Source organism: Salmo salar, chromosome 12 (genome assembly GCF_965601325.2).
Source record: "Salmo salar chromosome 12, fSalSal1, whole genome shotgun sequence".
In the NCBI taxonomy this organism is placed as follows: Eukaryota; Metazoa; Chordata; class Actinopteri; order Salmoniformes; family Salmonidae; genus Salmo; species Salmo salar.
Window position 1 is genome coordinate 24599692 of NC_138302.1, and position 16314 is coordinate 24616005.

Here is a 16314-nt window from a genome sequence, read left to right on the forward strand (position 1 = left end):
CAAATTATACATCATGTACTTGACCAGTACTGCCCAATCCTAATGTACTACACTTATGTAAACACAATTTGTATTTTGGACAAATTTGTCCCGGATATGGACCATACAACCTTTCTATCCATAGTACTAAACTAGCAGGTTTCTCAGAAATGGAAAATATAAAACTACTAAATATTTTGTTTTAAATAAAAATAAAAATAAATAAAAATCAATCGACATAATCACCATAGCAGTTGGTAAACCAAAAGTAACCACTAGCTACTGCACCATACAAACATTTCAGCCATGTTTGTTTCTGTCAGTCTCTCTATAGTACTAAACTAGCAGTTTTCTCAGCGATGGACGGCAGGTGTCTCCTAGCCGGGTCATTGACATCCCAGAGCCTCTTGAACTCCGTGATGAAGGGCAGGACTAGGTCTGGTTCCTCCGTGACCAGTATGTTCTCCTTGTTGCTCTGGATGGCTGTCAGGGTCCAGTTCAGGGAGCCGGTAATTAGGCGCCGGCTGTCCACCACGGCAAACTTGTGGTGCATGTGGACGGCGCCGGAGTCACACCTCACACAGATGCCTGGGGAATGGAAGGGGAATACACAGGATGAGAGGGGCTATGCTATATTATGAATACAGTCAGTTGTGGTGCATTGTGGAGGAGTCACACCTCCCACAGAGTTGGACCTCACAGAGATTCCAAATAGAGAGAAACAGAAAAATGATGAATGGCACAAGCTGTCTGTCTAAGGACGTGGTTCCCAACCTTTTTTTAAAATGTTTTAATTTTTTTAAATTGTGGCACACCTTGATGGGATAAATAATTCTGCAGCACATCTAAAATGTCCCAGTTAATGTATTTAGTAGTAATCACCTCAATCTAACTGATCTATACTGTATTTTTTTTATTAAATAGGGTTTATTTGAACTATTTTCATAGTTCCTTAATCATGATGATTTATTTGTATGTACCCAGTGCTTGACTTGGACTGAAATAGGTTCAGGTACTCATTTTGCATGCTGGTACTGTTTATATTTAGGTGGAGGAGCACCACAATACTTTGAACATATATTCTATAAAGTGGAACATGAGCTCAAGCAGTAGAACATTTGAGGTACCAGTACTCAGATCCTACCCAAGTCAAGCACTGTATTTAACCCTTTAAGAGCGTCCCGCAAATCCGTGCTAGAACTAAAATATGTATACTAAAAAAAAATATAAAACGCAACATGTAAAGTGCTGGTCCCATGTTTCATGAGCTGAAATAAAAGAGCCTAGATATTTTTCATAGGCACAAAATGCTTATTTCTCAAAAATGTTTGGCACAAATTTGTTTACATCCATTATCCACCTGACAGGCATGGCATATCAAGAAAATGATAATCATTACACAGGTGCACCTTGTGCTGGGGACAATAAAAGGCAACTCTAAAATGTTAAGTTTTGTCACAACACAATGCCACAGATGTCTCAAATTGAGGGAGCGTGCAATTGGAATGTCCACCAGAGCTGTTACCAGAGAATGTAATGTTCATTTCTCTACCATAAGCCGCCATTAACATCGTTTTAGAGAATTTGGCAGTACGTCCAACCAGCCTGACAACAGCAAACTAAGTGTAACTATGCCAGCCCCGGACCTCCCCACATCCAGCTTCTTCACCTGCGGGATCGTCTGAGACCAGTCACCCTGACAACTGATGAAACTGTGGGTTTGCACAACCAAAGAATGTCTAGAAAAATGGTCAGAAACCGTCTCAGGGAAGCTCATCTGCGTGCTCATCGTCCTCACCAAGGTCTTGACCTGACTGCAGTTCGGCGTCGTAACCGACTTCAGTGGACAAATGCTCACCTTCAATGGCCACTGGCACCCTGGAGAAGTGTGCTCTTCAAGGATGAATCTCGGTTTTAACTGTACGGGGCTGATGGCAGAAAGCCTGTATGGCGTCATGTGTGCGAGTGGTTTGCTGATGTCAACATTGTGAACAGAGTTCCCCATGATGGCGCTGGGGTTATGGTATGGGCAGTCATAAGCAACAGACAACAAACACAATTGCATTTTATTGATGACAATTTGAATACACAGAAATACTGAGGCCCATTGTCGTGCCATTCATCCGCCACCATCACCTCATGTTTCAGCATGATAACGCACGGCCCCATGTCACAAGGATCTGTACACAATTCCTGGATGCGGAACATTTCCCAGTTCTTCCATGGCCTGCATACTCACCAGACGTGTCACCTATTGAGCATGTTTGGGATGCTCTGGATCGACGTGTACGACAGGACATTCCAGTTCCCGTTAATATCCAGCAATTTCGCACAGCCATTGAAGAGGAGTGGGACAACATTCCACAGGCCACAATCAACAGTCTGATCAACTCTATGTGAAGGAGATGTGCTGCGCTGCGCTGCATGAGGCAAATGGTGGTCACACCAGATACTGACAGTTTACATTTTTTTATCTATGCCCCTACCTTTCTTTAAGGTACCTGTGACCAACAGATACATATCTGTATTCCCAGTCATGTGAAATCCATAGATTAGGGCCTAATTCATTTATTTCAATTGACTGATTTCCTTATATGAACTGTAACTCAGTACAATCTTTGAAATTGTTGCATGATGCGTTTATATTTTTGTTCAGTGTAGCTGTGGTAAAATAGGTCTTTAGTTTTGAACGGGTTGAGCTAGAGACGAGTGATTTTTCTGCATTGTGTAGGTGAAAGTTGTGCAACCGCAGACACAAAGCCATGATCCATTGGTTTCTATGGCAGAGGCTTTGATACAGCTAGCCCAATTAGACTTGCCTGTGCTAATGGTTCTCGCAGGAGAAGTAAATTGATACAAAATGACTTTGCTTGTGATGCGCGCCCCTCAAATGATACAAATGTAGCCTAACCACAGCCTGAGCACATGACTTGAAACAACTATACAGATGTAACCATGTGCTATTCAATGTATTTATCAGAGCTGCATTGGTGCTCCCAAGTCTAAATTCCATGTGCGTTTCACAGGTTTCTGACTCGCCCGGGCTTGTGCTGGCAAGCCCACTAGGGTCAGACCACACTTGCAACATATTCTATCATCCCTCTGAATGCGTTCCAAATGGCACCCTATTCTCTATATAGTAGGTCTGCACAATTCATCGAATTCACATCAAAATATTTCCATATCGCTAGAGATCCATATCGCATGCAATATTTTTGCATCTCAGCCTTGTGTAGTGTTTGTTTTTATAGTTTACTCTGTGATTTGTCTCCTCTTGCGGCTGCTTCCCACACACACCAAGCTCTGCCCCGTCACTCAAGCGGTGCAGTTCCTCTTCCTCGCTGTTAGATTCACTTAGTTTGCATGCTGTTCTGTTAAGTCAAATTAAGTCAACCGATTGTTCCAAACAAGAACATTTTGCTATCCACTTTTCTTCTTAATATAAATCATTCTATTTCTACGATTCCAACAGTCCGCCCAAGAGTTTGATCTATATCACATGTCAAATAGCAATCACAGTATTTGGATAAAAACGTGTTTTATTCACAATTAGCTTTTCTGCACATATCTTGCAGCCCTACACTAGTTTCAACCAGTAGTGCACTATATAGGGAATAGGGTGCCATTTGAGATGCACACACTCTCTATCTATGCATTACGAGCATGGACAGTGTGTAACTGACTACACTGAAGAAGTTGGAGTGCAGAGCAGCTTGATAAACCACATTGTAAATCACATGAATTATGATTAGGCTATAACCAGGAACCACTCTGGGATCTAGTTATAACTCTCCAGCAATAACTTTATTGACTGAATTGATTGATCAATAAGATCAATCTACTTCAGACTCTGCATTATCACCCCCCCCCCCCCAGTTTTCCTCATGTCATGTTAGTCATTGCATACCTCAGAGAGCTATTTATAACTCAGAAATGTCCAGATCAACGAGCCCATGTCACGGTGTGAACAGTTGGTGTCATGAACAGTGCTTGTTCCCAAAGAAATAGACATGGCGCGTGGGATGTCCCCCAGTGCTAGAAGGGGAGCCTGAGTGAAAAACTTTGGGAACCCCTGGCCCAACCTGATTTGCACATGAGTGATGTAGGTGCATAGGGGGATTGTACATAGATAGGTGGTAGGTTCTAACAACTGCTTTAAGATTGGGCCTCTGCCATCAGCCTACCTGCTCTGCGGATGGCCCCTATCTGGGAGCCGGTGATGAGGGTGTAGTCCATGTCAGTGAGGATACGGATGGGGATGCCCCTGGTGTGTAGGGCCAGCACAGCCCGGCTCAGGTCCAGGTTGGTGAAGGCGAACACACACAGGTCCAAGGAGGAGGAGGCAGACAGGATGTGGCTCAGGAGACGGGTGAAGGAGGTGTTGACGTTGTGGGGTAAGGGACAGGGGCAGGGGCTAGGGGTTGAGAGGAAAGGGGGGGAGATGGGGAAAGAGGGAGGAAAGAGAAAGAAGGGGAGAGGAAAATATTTATTTTTATTTCACCTTTATTTAACCAGGTAGGCTAGTTGAGAACAAGTTCTCATTTGCAACTGTGACCTGGCCAAGATAAAGCAAAGCAATTCGACACATACAACAACACAGAGTTACACATGGAATAAACAAAACATACAGTCAATAATACAGTAGAACAAAAGAAAACAAAAAGTCTATATACAGTGAGTGCAAATGAGGTAAGTTAAGGCAATAAATAGGCCATGGTGGAGAAGTAATTACAATATAGCAATTAAACACTGGAATGGTAGATGTGCAGAAGATGAATGTGCAAGTAGAGATACTGGGGTGCAAAGGAGCAAGATAAATAAATAAATACAGTATGGGGATGAGGTAGGTAGATAGATGGGCTGTTTACAGATGGGCTATGTACAGGTGCAGTGATCTGTGAGCTGCTCTGACAGCTGGTGCTTAAAGCTAGTGAGGGAGATATGAGTCTCCAGCTTCAGAGATTTTTGCAGTTCGTTCCAGTCATTGGCAGCAAAGAACTGGAAGGAGAGACGACCAAAGGAGGAATTGGCTTTGGGGGTGACCAGTGAGATATACCTGCTGGAGCGCGTGCTACGAGTGGGTGCTGCTATGGTGACCAGTGAGCTGAGATAAGGCGCGGCTTTACCTAGCAGAGACTTGTAGATAACCTGTAGCCAGTGGGTTTGGCGACGAGTATGAAGCGAGGGCCAACCAACGAGAGCATACAGGTCGCAATGGTGGGTATTGTATGGGGCTTTGGTGACAAAACTGATGGCACCGTGACAGACTGCATCCAGTTTGTTGAGTAGAATGTTGGAGGCTATTTTATAGATAGATTTTATAGGATCGGTAGGATGGTCAGTTTTACGAGGGTATGTTTGGCAGCATGAGTGAAGGATGCTTTGTTGCGATATAGGAAGCCGATTCTAGATTTAATTTTGGATTGGAGATGCTTAATGTGAGTCTGGAAGGAGAGTTTACAGTCTAACCAGATTTGTAATTGTCCACGTATCCTAAGTTAGAGCCGTCCAGAGTAGTGATGCTGGACAGGCGAGCAGGTGCGGGCAGTAATCGATTGAATAGCATGCATTTAGTTTTACTTGCGTTTAAGAGCAGTTGGAGGCCACAGAAGGAGAGTTGTATGGCATTGAAGCTGGAGGTTAGTTAACACAGTGTTCAAAGAGGGGCCAGAAGTATACAGAATGGTGTCGTCTGCATAGAGGTGGATCAGAGAATCCCCAGCAGCAAGAGCAACATCATTAATGTATACAGAGAAGAGAGTCGGCCCGAGAATTGAACCCTGTGGCACACCCATAGAGACTGCCAGAGGTCCGGACAACAGGCCCTCCGATTTGACACACTGAACTCTATCAGAGAAGTAGTTGGTAAACCAGGCGAGGCAATAATTTGAGAAACCAAGGCTGTCGAGTCTGCCAATAAGAATGTGGTGATTGACAGAGTCGAAAGCCTTGGCCAGGTCGATGAATACGGCTGCACAGTAACGTCTCTTATCGATGGCGGTTATGATATCGTTTAGGATCTTGAGCGTGGCTGAGGTGCACCCATGACCAGCTCTGGAACCAGATTGCATAGTGGAGAAGGTACGGTGGGATTCGAAATGGTCGGTAATCTGTTTATTAACTTGGCTTTCGAAGACCTTAGAAAGACAGGGTAGGATAGATATAGGTCTGTAGCAGTTTGGGTCTAGAGTGTCACCCCCTTTGAAGAGGGGGATGACCGCGGCAGCTTTCCAATCTTTGGGAATCTCAGACGATACGAAAGAGAGGTTGAACAGGCTAGTAATAGGGGTTGCAACAATTTCGGCAGATAATTTTAGAAAGAGAGGGTCCAGATTGTCTAGCCCGGCTGATTTGTATGGGTCCAGATTTTGCAGCTCTTTCAGAACATCAGCTATCTGGATTTGGATGAAGGAGAAATGGTGGGGGCATTGGCGGGTTGCTGTGGAGGGTGCCGGGAAGTTGACTGGGGTAGGGGTAGCCAGGTGGAAAGCATGGCCAGCCGTAGAGAAATGCTTATTGAAATTCTTAATTATAGTGGATTTATCGGTGATAAGTGTTTCCTAGCCTCAGAGCAGTGGGTAGCTGGGAGGAGGTGCTCTTATTCTCCATGGACTTTACAGTGTCCCAGAACTTTTTTGAGTTAGTACTACAGGATGCAAATTTCTGTTTGAAAAAGCTATCCTTAGCTTTTCTAACTGCCTGTGTATATTTGTTCCTAACTTCCCTGAAAAGTTGCATATCACGGGGGCTATTCGATGCTAATGCAGAACGCCACAGGATGTTTTTGTGCTGGTCAAGGGCAGACAGGTCTGGAGTGAACCAAGGACTATATCTATTCCTAGTTCTAAATGTTTTGAGTGGGGCCTGCTTATTTAAGATGGTGAGGAAGGCACTTTTAAAGAATAGCCAGGCATCATCTACTGACGGGATGAGGTCAATGTCATTCCAGGATACCCCGGCCAGGTCGATTAGAAAGGCCTGCTCGCAGAAGTGTTTTAGGGAGCGTTTGACAGTGATGAGGGGTGGTCGTTTGGTCGCAGACCCATTACGGATGCAGGCAATGAGGCAGTGATCGCTGAGATCTTGATTGAAAACAGCAGAGATGTATTTGTAGGGCGAGTTAGTTAGGATGACATCTATGAGGGTGCCCGTGTTTACGGATTTGGGGTTGTACCTGGTAGGTTCATTGATAATTTGTGTGAGATTGAGGGCATCAAGCTTAGATTGTAGGATGGCCGGGGTGTTAAGCATGTCCCAGTTTAGGTCACCTAGTAGCACGAGCTCAGAAGATAGATGGGGGGCAATCAATTCACATATGGTATCGAGGGCACAGCTGGGGCAGAGGGAGGTCTATAGCAAGCGGCAACAGTGAGAGACTTGTTTCTGGAAAGGTTAATTTTTAGAAGTAGAAGCTCGAATTGTTTGGGTACAGACTTGATGGGGGACAGGGGAAGATGATGGGAACAGAGGAGAGGAGGATAAGAGGGAGAGGAAAGGGAGAGAGAGAAGGAGTAACTGAATGGTGTATCTACTGTATAGTAGTCACTCATTGAATCATTATTCCTAGCCCATAGCAAAACATCTGAAATCAACAAAAAGGCTATCAAAAAACAGCAACATTCTTAGAGACATTGTATAGATATATTATTAATGAATATGACGGTGAGTAGTTAATGTTGACTGTGCCGGCATCCCAAATGGTACCCTAGGGCAGTAGTATGCACTATTAGGCCACTACAGGGCCCTGGTTAAAGGTGCCATTTGGAACACATTCTATTACTTACAATGGTGAGTCAGGAGTGAAGAGACGCTCCGTGCAGGCGACCTCTGTAGGGAAAAAGAACACTTCTTTCAGGGGCCCTCTGGATATTTTACGGGGCCAGAGGCGACAGAAGAGCCAGTCCAACCACTCCACACTGAGAGTGAGGGCCACAGCCCCCAGACCCACGATCTTCACCATCTGAACCACTGACATCTGTGGGCAGAGGGAGAAGATGTCATGAAAATGTTGAATGGAAGCGCTAAATTACATACACTAGGCCTTCCCACCTTTTCCCCTGCCTTTCAGCTCTTGGTTAGGATTAGCCTAGCTAGGGTGAAGTCTTGACAGCTAATGATAGTTGAGGTCTGTTGGGTATGCAAAACAGCCATTAACTTGTGAACGGAGCTCGTTTTCACCAGCTTTATAAGGACAATGACATCGCTAGCAAATAATGGACCACTGCTGCAGCCCGGTGCAGAGGCTATAGTAGATAGTTAGCCAGCTAAATTAGTTTATTAGTCAGGGCCATCTAGCTATCTTATCTCTGCAAGTCTGAGCTACCTTCATGCAGTCGCTATTTTTGTAAGCACACTTTCTCAGTTCATACATGCTGTGCGCTAGAATGAACTCTTATTTTAAACCACTTTAGCTACCTTGACTTTTTTCACCGTCGAGCATCTGTCTTCACGATGGACTTTTCATTGAGTGGACTTCGAACGAAGACGAACGTCGACCAGTGCTCAAGAGCTGTCAATCAATTTAAAACTCGCGGGATAGTTGCAACGTTTCCACCAATCAGGGGACAGTTGTTGAAGCGGTTGAACATGTATTATTATTTTGTGAAATGTATGATGTAGAGAGGTTGTTTCACAGGGTCGGAGAGGTTGGACGGGGATGATGGGATTAGTGAGGTTTGTAGGGAATAGTTTTATTGTATTACAAATGCAGGGTTAGTTCAAATAATATATTGGTATAGATAGGTCGTGAAAGGATTCACACTCCTGTAGAGTTGGTGTATGTGTACGCACGTGTCAGTTGGTTGCGATTTGCCAATAAAACCTAAAGAAGACAAAGAAGAAGAAGAAGACGACGACATTTGTTCATGTTAACTTCCGGTTCTGAAGGTGATCCCAGGAAGAAAAATGGCGGAAGTAGATGATCTGTTTGAATCAGATGGCGTGTCTAGTGGAGATGAGAATAATTTGATTACAGTGACGAATGCTAGAAAATGAAGGAAAGCCGCACACTCTAAGAGCTCAGATGCAAAAATTTAATCACCAACGTTTCGACAGCGAAGCTGTCTTCATCAGGGTATCATCAAACACTGCGAGATGAGTCATTTATAAAGTGTCAAGAGACACACAGGTGTTTGTAATCATGGCCAAGTATGGCCTAATATCATTGGTAAACTCAAATATTTAAAAAAAATGGCATACAAAGAACATACAAAAAGACAAACAAATGGATAGCATACGATCATAGCATTTGTAGTCTAAAATGTATCTAACAAACAATTACAATGGCAAAATCACAATTATCACAAGAATGGCTTCAGATCAAAGTCTATGTTGAGACCGAAGGGAGCAAGGGTCTTTAAATTAAAGATCCAGGCAGCCTCTCGTTTCAACAATAAATTATCAAGGTCACCCCCTCTCCTCGGGAGGGTGACATGTTCGATACCAATATAACGCAGAGACGAAATCGGATGGTTTGCTTCCAAAAAGTGGGCCGCAACTGGGTAAGTTAAGTTTTTGCACCTAATGGTGCTACGATGCTCTGAGATACGTACTTTTAATTCACGCTTTGTTTTACCCACATAATTTTTACCACAAGGACAAGTTATAAGATAAATAACTGCCTTAGTGGAACACGTAATAACACCTTTAATTGGGATATATTTCCCTGTTTGGGGGTGTTTGAAGAATCTACATTTATAAGTGCCATTGCATTGAGCACAGCCATTACACTTGTAATTTCCATCCAGTATGGGCGCAAATAGACGTTGTTCAGGAATATCTTGGGGTGGTAAATCAGAGTGTACCAATTGGTCTCTGAGATTTCTTCCCCGCGAGAATACGACCAGGGGTAGATCAGAAAACACATTAACGAGACTATCATCATATTTCAGAATGTGCCAATGTTTGAACGATTCCTTTAATTTGTTCAGAGCACTTTGAATAGCGGGTAGTGAGAACACAAGAATGCGTCTTTTTGCGAGACTGACCTTGAAAAAGGTCATGTCTCGTTTTGTTTTGAATTTTCTCAATGGCAATATTAATCTGATCATTGTTGTACCCCCTCTCCTTGAATTTATCCTGAGTCTCAGCCATATTTCTGTCGAAATCTGATTGTTTAATACAAATTATTTTGATTCGACAGAATTGGCTGTAGGGCAAACTATTTTTCAAGGCCAGTGGGTGACAACTATCAGCCCTCAACAAACTGTTACGATCAGTAGGTTTCCTGTAAAGATCAGTGTATAAAACATTATCTTCACACACGATCAGAAGATCAAGAAAACTGATTTGACGTGTATCAGATTGCATAGTAAATCTCAAATGTTCAGAACAGGAGTTAAGAAAAGCATAAAACGCCTGGAGCAGTTCTGCATCACCCCTCCATAGAACAAAAATATCGTCAATATACCGTTTCCAAATAATGATGTTAGGCAAGAAAACATTTTTGAGAGGGTTGAAAATGGATTGTTTCTCCATGTAACCCACATACAAATTAGCATAGTTAGGAGCCATGGGGGATCCCATAGCAGTACCCTTCGTCTGAATAAAGAAATCATTTAGAAACATGAAGTAGTTATGTGTGAGTACTATTTCAGCCAATGTTACAATGCAGGCACTGGAAGGTAGCTCATTAGGGTCACGTTGCAGAAGAAAATGTTCCATGGCTTCAATACCGCCCTCGTGTGGAATATTTGTGTATAACGACTCAACATCAAAAGTAACTAACAAGGTGTTCTCAGGCAGAGGATCAAGAGATTCAATAATAGAGATCATACTGCTGGTGTCCTTTACAAAGGAGGGGAGCTGTTCTGCAAGTGGTCTAATAAAAAAATCCACAAAAGTAGATAGAGGGGCCGTTACTGCATCAATGCCCGCTACAATAGGGCGCCCTGGAGGGTTTGTAACATTCTTGTGTAATTTCGGCAAAGTATAGAAAGTGGCAATTTTAGGGTGTTGAATGGCCAGAAAGTCATATTCTTTTTTAGTTATCTGACCAGAATTTAAATAACCATCTAGGACAGTAAAGATAGTATTCTGAAATTGGGAAGTAGGGTCACTTCTGAGTTTCTTGTAAAAGGTGTTGTCAAGCAGTTGTCTATGACACTCATTTACATAAGCTGTCCTATCCATGAGTACAACCGACCCACCCTTATCAGCAGGACGAATAAGGACTGACGTATCGGATTGTAAATCAAGCAAAGCTTGTTTTTCATCCTTAGATAAATTATGGAAAGATTTGAAGTCCTGTTTATTCTTAAGGAGATGAGCAACATCTTTTTCAACAAGTCTGCAATATGTCTCGATAGAGTGATTGCGATTGGCTGGAGGTACAAAATAACTCTTGCTTCTAAAAGGAGTCGGAGTACGTACAGGTAAGTAACCTACTGGTTCAATAGAAGTGTCAGGATTAGGGGAGCTAAAGTATTCCCTTAAACGGATGTTTCTAAAAAACTTGAACATGTCTACCTTAACGTCAAAATCGTTACACTGTGTTGTAGGCACAAAAGATAACCCTTTATTAAGCAAAGAGACATGGGCAGGGCTCAATATCTTGCTTGATAAGTTAAAGACACTCAGTCCCGTGGGTTCTGGGACCGTGTGAACGGTCTCCTCTGCCTCTGATAGTCGTTTCTTCTTACCCCGTCGGGTGCGGCATCTCGTCGATGCGCGTGCCTGCGGCCACCTGCGCCCTTCCGTTGGCCCAGTCTCTCGTTGAATAAAAAACTGCCACTGGAAGCCGATGAGGCGCTGGTTGTAGAGTGTTGGTCAGACGGGTGTGGATCAAAGTAAGTGTCATCCCTCCTGCGTCTGCCATGGAGAGGAGCAGGGCGTCCTTTGTCAGGGTTTCTCCAAAAGTAGACTTTATCCTCGGCCTTATCTTTTTTGTCTTGGTTGAATTTCTTGATTTTAAGTTCCTTTATTTCTGTAGACAGCTTGTCTTGGAGCGCTTGGTTAGTTTTCATCAGTTCATTGAATATGCCATCATCATTAACAGCTATTTGTAGAGCTGTGCGTTTGTCTTTAATCGTATTATCCATTTCACTAAAATACTTTTTCAACTGGTCAACAATTAATGTCATTAAATCAATAGAGCACTTGTTCAGGATGGCACACCAGCGCCCACAGAAATCATCTGTGCGCTGTCCCAATGATGGCTCTTTTTGCCACCTGAGTCCACGTGGAATAATGCCTTGACGCACGTAATCACTAAGAGTGACTATATGTAAATGCTTCTCGTCTGGCGCTTAGATAAATATAACAGTTCTTTCGAGAGGTCAGAATTACCTCCCGGCATGTCAAAAAGGGACTCCGAAACAATGATTTTGTCACGCTCTTTTAGGCTATATTCAAAGTAATCTTGTTTAGGTCTGTGACCAGTGTCAGGAAAAGAATTATCATTCGGCATCGTATTAGAGCTTTTTAGTCGATAGGGTGCTGTTAACTGGGTAACAGAACAATCTAGAAAAAAGAAACGCACACCTTTAAAGGCGAGGTGCTGGCTAGCGGAGTAGAACACTAGAAAATGAAGGAAAGCCGCACACTCTAAGAGCTCAGATGCAAAAATTTAATCACCAACGTTTTTTTTGGAAGCAAACCATCCGATTTCGTCTCTGCGTTATATTGGTATCGAACATGTCACCCTCCCGAGGAGAGGGGGTGACCTTGATAATTTATTGTTGAAACGAGAGGCTGCCTGGATCTTTAATTTAAAGACCCTTGCACCCTTCGGTCTCAACATAGACTTTGATCTGAAGCCATTCTTGTGATAATTGTGATTTTGCCATTGTAATTGTTTGTTAGATACATTTTAGACTACAAATGCTATGATCGTATGCTATCCATTTGTTTGTCTTTTTGTATGTTCTTTGTATGCCATTTTTTTTAATATTTGAGTTTACCAATGATATTAGGCCATACTTGGCCATGATTACAAACACCTGTGTGTCTCTTGACACTTTATAAATGACTCATCTCGCAGTGTTTGATGATACCCTGATGAAGACAGCTTCGCTGTCGAAACGTTGGTGATTAAATTTTTGCATCTGAGCTCTTAGAGTGTGCGGCTTTCCTTCATTTTCTAGTGTTCTACTCCGCTAGCCAGCACCTCGCCTTTAAAGGTGTGCGTTTCTTTTTTCTAGATTACAGTGACGAATGCAAAAGGAAATAAGAGAATTAAAGTGGTAGTGGAACCTAGTAAATCCACATCTAGTTCTGTCTTTTTTGATTGGAATAAGGGTTTTGGATCGATATTGTTTCCTGGGAGATCCGTTTGAAGTCTATAAAAATTGTGGATGCGTTGGATGAGGTGGCGTCGATGAGAATAACGAGAAGTGCGTTTCTTTTTTTAGTTTCTTTCTATCGAACAGATGGAGAGGCTGAGAGTGAGACACCAACAGAGCCGCCTCGTGTGTCCACAAGCAGTGGACCATCAGGTTTGTGATGTTGAATAAATTTGTGGTTACTTCTAAAGCAGTGCAATTAGTCAGTTTATATGGTGTATAGAAATGAGTCGGTTTGTATGGTGTATAGAAATGAGTCGGTTTATATGGTGTATAGAAATGAGTCGGTTTGTATGGTGTATAGAAATGAGTCGGTTTGTATGGTGTATAGAAATGAGTCGGTTTGTATAGTGTATAGAAATGAGTCGGTTTATATGGTGTATAGAAATGAGTCGGTTTGTATAGTGTATAGAAATGAGTCGGTTTGTATGGTGTATAGAAATGAGTCGGTTTGTGATTGAAATGAATTCTTATTTAACTTGCTATTGGGCTTGTGATATAGATATGAGATGGATTTCAGAAGTTGCCTAATGGCAACAGTATATCTAAAATTACCCAAATAGCTACTTTTAATTATATATTTTTTTCTTTGGCAGATCTCAGCAAATCCCGGGAGGAACCACCGGTGCAGCCAATGATGAACATATACCCAAGAACTCTGATGGGGGACCGGAGGAGGAGCTTCAAGGCGGCCTGGTACCATATCCACCCCTGGCTTGAATGTTCCAAAAAATCAGACTCTGTGTTTTGTTACACCTGCAGGCATTTTAGCCCTCCCAAAGTCTCAGAGACTGTATTTGATTCACAATTGGGTTTTAACAACTGGAAGAAGGCAACTTACAAAGAGGGGGGATTTGCAATTCATGTAAGGTCTGAGCAGCACAAACAAGCAATGATTACATGGAGAGACTATCAGAAAGCTGTAAAAAGTAATGCAACACTGGTAAATACCCTAAACAAGGAACACAACAAACGGGTTCAAGAAAATCGGGACTATATTAAAACAATAGAAGTACTACTACTTACAGCCACACAAAACATTTCACAAAGAGGACACGATGAGTCTGCAGAGTCAGATAATAAAGGGAACTTCATGGCAATCCTAGAAACAATAGCTAAGGATGACACAACTGTGAAAAAAAGGTTGACTTCCATTCATAATGCAAAATATACAAGCAAAGGGATTCAGAATGAGGTTCTGAGTTGTTTGGCAGACATGGTTCGAACAAAAATGATAGAAGAAGTGAAAGACAGTGAGGTCTTTAGCATAATGGCAGATGAAACAAAATATGTTAAAAAAAGGAGCAGATATCTCTAGTACTCGGGTACTATTTCAGAGGAGCTGTCCGTGAGAGCTTTCTCCACTTTGAATCGGCTGATCGACTAGATGTAGGAGGGCTTACTGACAAAATAATACACATATTAGAAAGTCATGGTCTTGAATACAAAAACAACCTAGTAGGCCAAGCATATGACGGTGCTTCCGTTATGAGTGGCAAGCATTCAGGTGTCCAGGCACGCCTTAAAGAACAAGTAAAACATGCCTTTAACATCCACTGCAGTGCACACTGTCTAAACTTAGTTTTAGTGGATACAGTCAAAGCTGTCCCTGAGGTAGGACAGTTCTCCTTACTAGAAAGACTTTACGTCTTCACATCTGGGTCGTATGTGCATCAAAAATGGCTTAGCATACAAAAAGAGATGTACCCAGGTGCACCTAGAGAGCTTCAGAGACTAAGTGACACTCGCTGGGCATGTCGATATATGGCTCTACATACTATTATGGATAGATTACCTGCCATTAAGCGAGTCCTGCAAGACATAGTCCAAGAACACAATGGTGACAGATCTGTTGAGGCACGAGGTCTGCTTGCACAGATAGATTTACAATTCATTGTGTGCCTTGTTACACTCCATAAAGTGTTTGGAGAAGCAACATTTCTATCAGATATGCTACAGTCTTCATCACTTGACCTGTCAAAGGCTGTTGATTTAGTTGAAGCCTTAGTTCAAACTTTGAATGACTACAGGGATGAGTCATTTGTTGATGACTTATGGAATGAAGTGTTGAACACAGCTGAGCAATGTGATACTGCAATACACCCCCCTGCATAACGTCCAAAAAGGCTATGCTCTCAATTGAATGGAGACGGTGTACTCGGTACAGTGGGTCAGAGGTCAGATTCAGAACAAGAAAAAGGCAGTTTTCGTACAACCCTTTTCTACCCTGTTTTAGATCAATAGCTCAATGAGCTTAACAGAAGGTTCCCTAGCAAAAACTGTGACATAATGAATGGCATCCAAACTCTAAACCCTACAAGTGATGTGTTTCTCAAAGAGAAGTCCCTGTTTCCATTTGCTAGAATGTATGAATCAAATATTGAGGACTTGTGTCATGAACTACATCATTTCAGAAGAATGTTAGAAAGGAAAATACAGAGTGGCATGCAGAGACCCTCCAGTGTAGTAGAGCTGGCATTATTCATTGAGCCTTATAAAGAAGTTTTCTTTGAGCTCTTTAAACTGTGCCAGATAGCTGTTTCAATCCCTGTTAGTACTGCTTCTTGTGAATGGAGTTTTTCTGCACTAAAGCTGGTGAAAACGTATCTCAGGTCCACAATGTCAGATGACAGATTAAGCAATTTAGGTGTATTAAGTATTGAGTCAAGGAGGGCAAGGCCTTGAGTCTAGATTAATTTGCTGATTTTTTTGTTGTTGCAAAAAAAAAAAAAAACGGAGAATACAGTTCATGTGACCTGATACTGAATATGTAATGCAAATGAAAATTATAATGGAAATGCAAATAAATTGTTGAATGATTATGAACATGGTCTTTTGCCTGCTAATGCCTGCAATGCAGTGAAGAAAACGATATGACAACAATAACGTCTAATGTAACTGGCCCCTCTAACAGTACAACTGGCCCCAGCTTGGCCCCCCCAGTTGAAATGGTCTAGAACCGCCACTGTGCCTATCAAGGGTGTTATCTCTGGGGTGGCGCTAGAAGTAAATGCAAAGGATATACGTGAATAATTGGGTCAAGTGGTTGGTGCAC

The 16314-nt window shown here is 42.5% G+C and overlaps 1 protein-coding gene across 1 annotated transcript; it reads right to left on the reverse strand.

Moving 5' to 3' along the window:
* Nucleotides 1-250: 250 nt before the first annotated feature.
* Nucleotides 251-8771, reverse strand: LOC106590216 (mitochondrial cardiolipin hydrolase-like). The gene is made up of 4 exons (XM_045692090.2): nucleotides 8395-8771; nucleotides 7764-7954; nucleotides 4164-4393; nucleotides 251-567 (listed from the first exon to the last, which is right to left on the reverse strand). The coding sequence occupies exons 2-4, from the start codon at nucleotides 7952-7954 to the stop codon at nucleotides 308-310; spliced, it is 681 nt and encodes a 226-aa protein (XP_045548046.1). The 5' UTR covers nucleotides 8395-8771; the 3' UTR covers nucleotides 251-307.
* Nucleotides 8772-16314: the final 7543 nt, after the last annotated feature.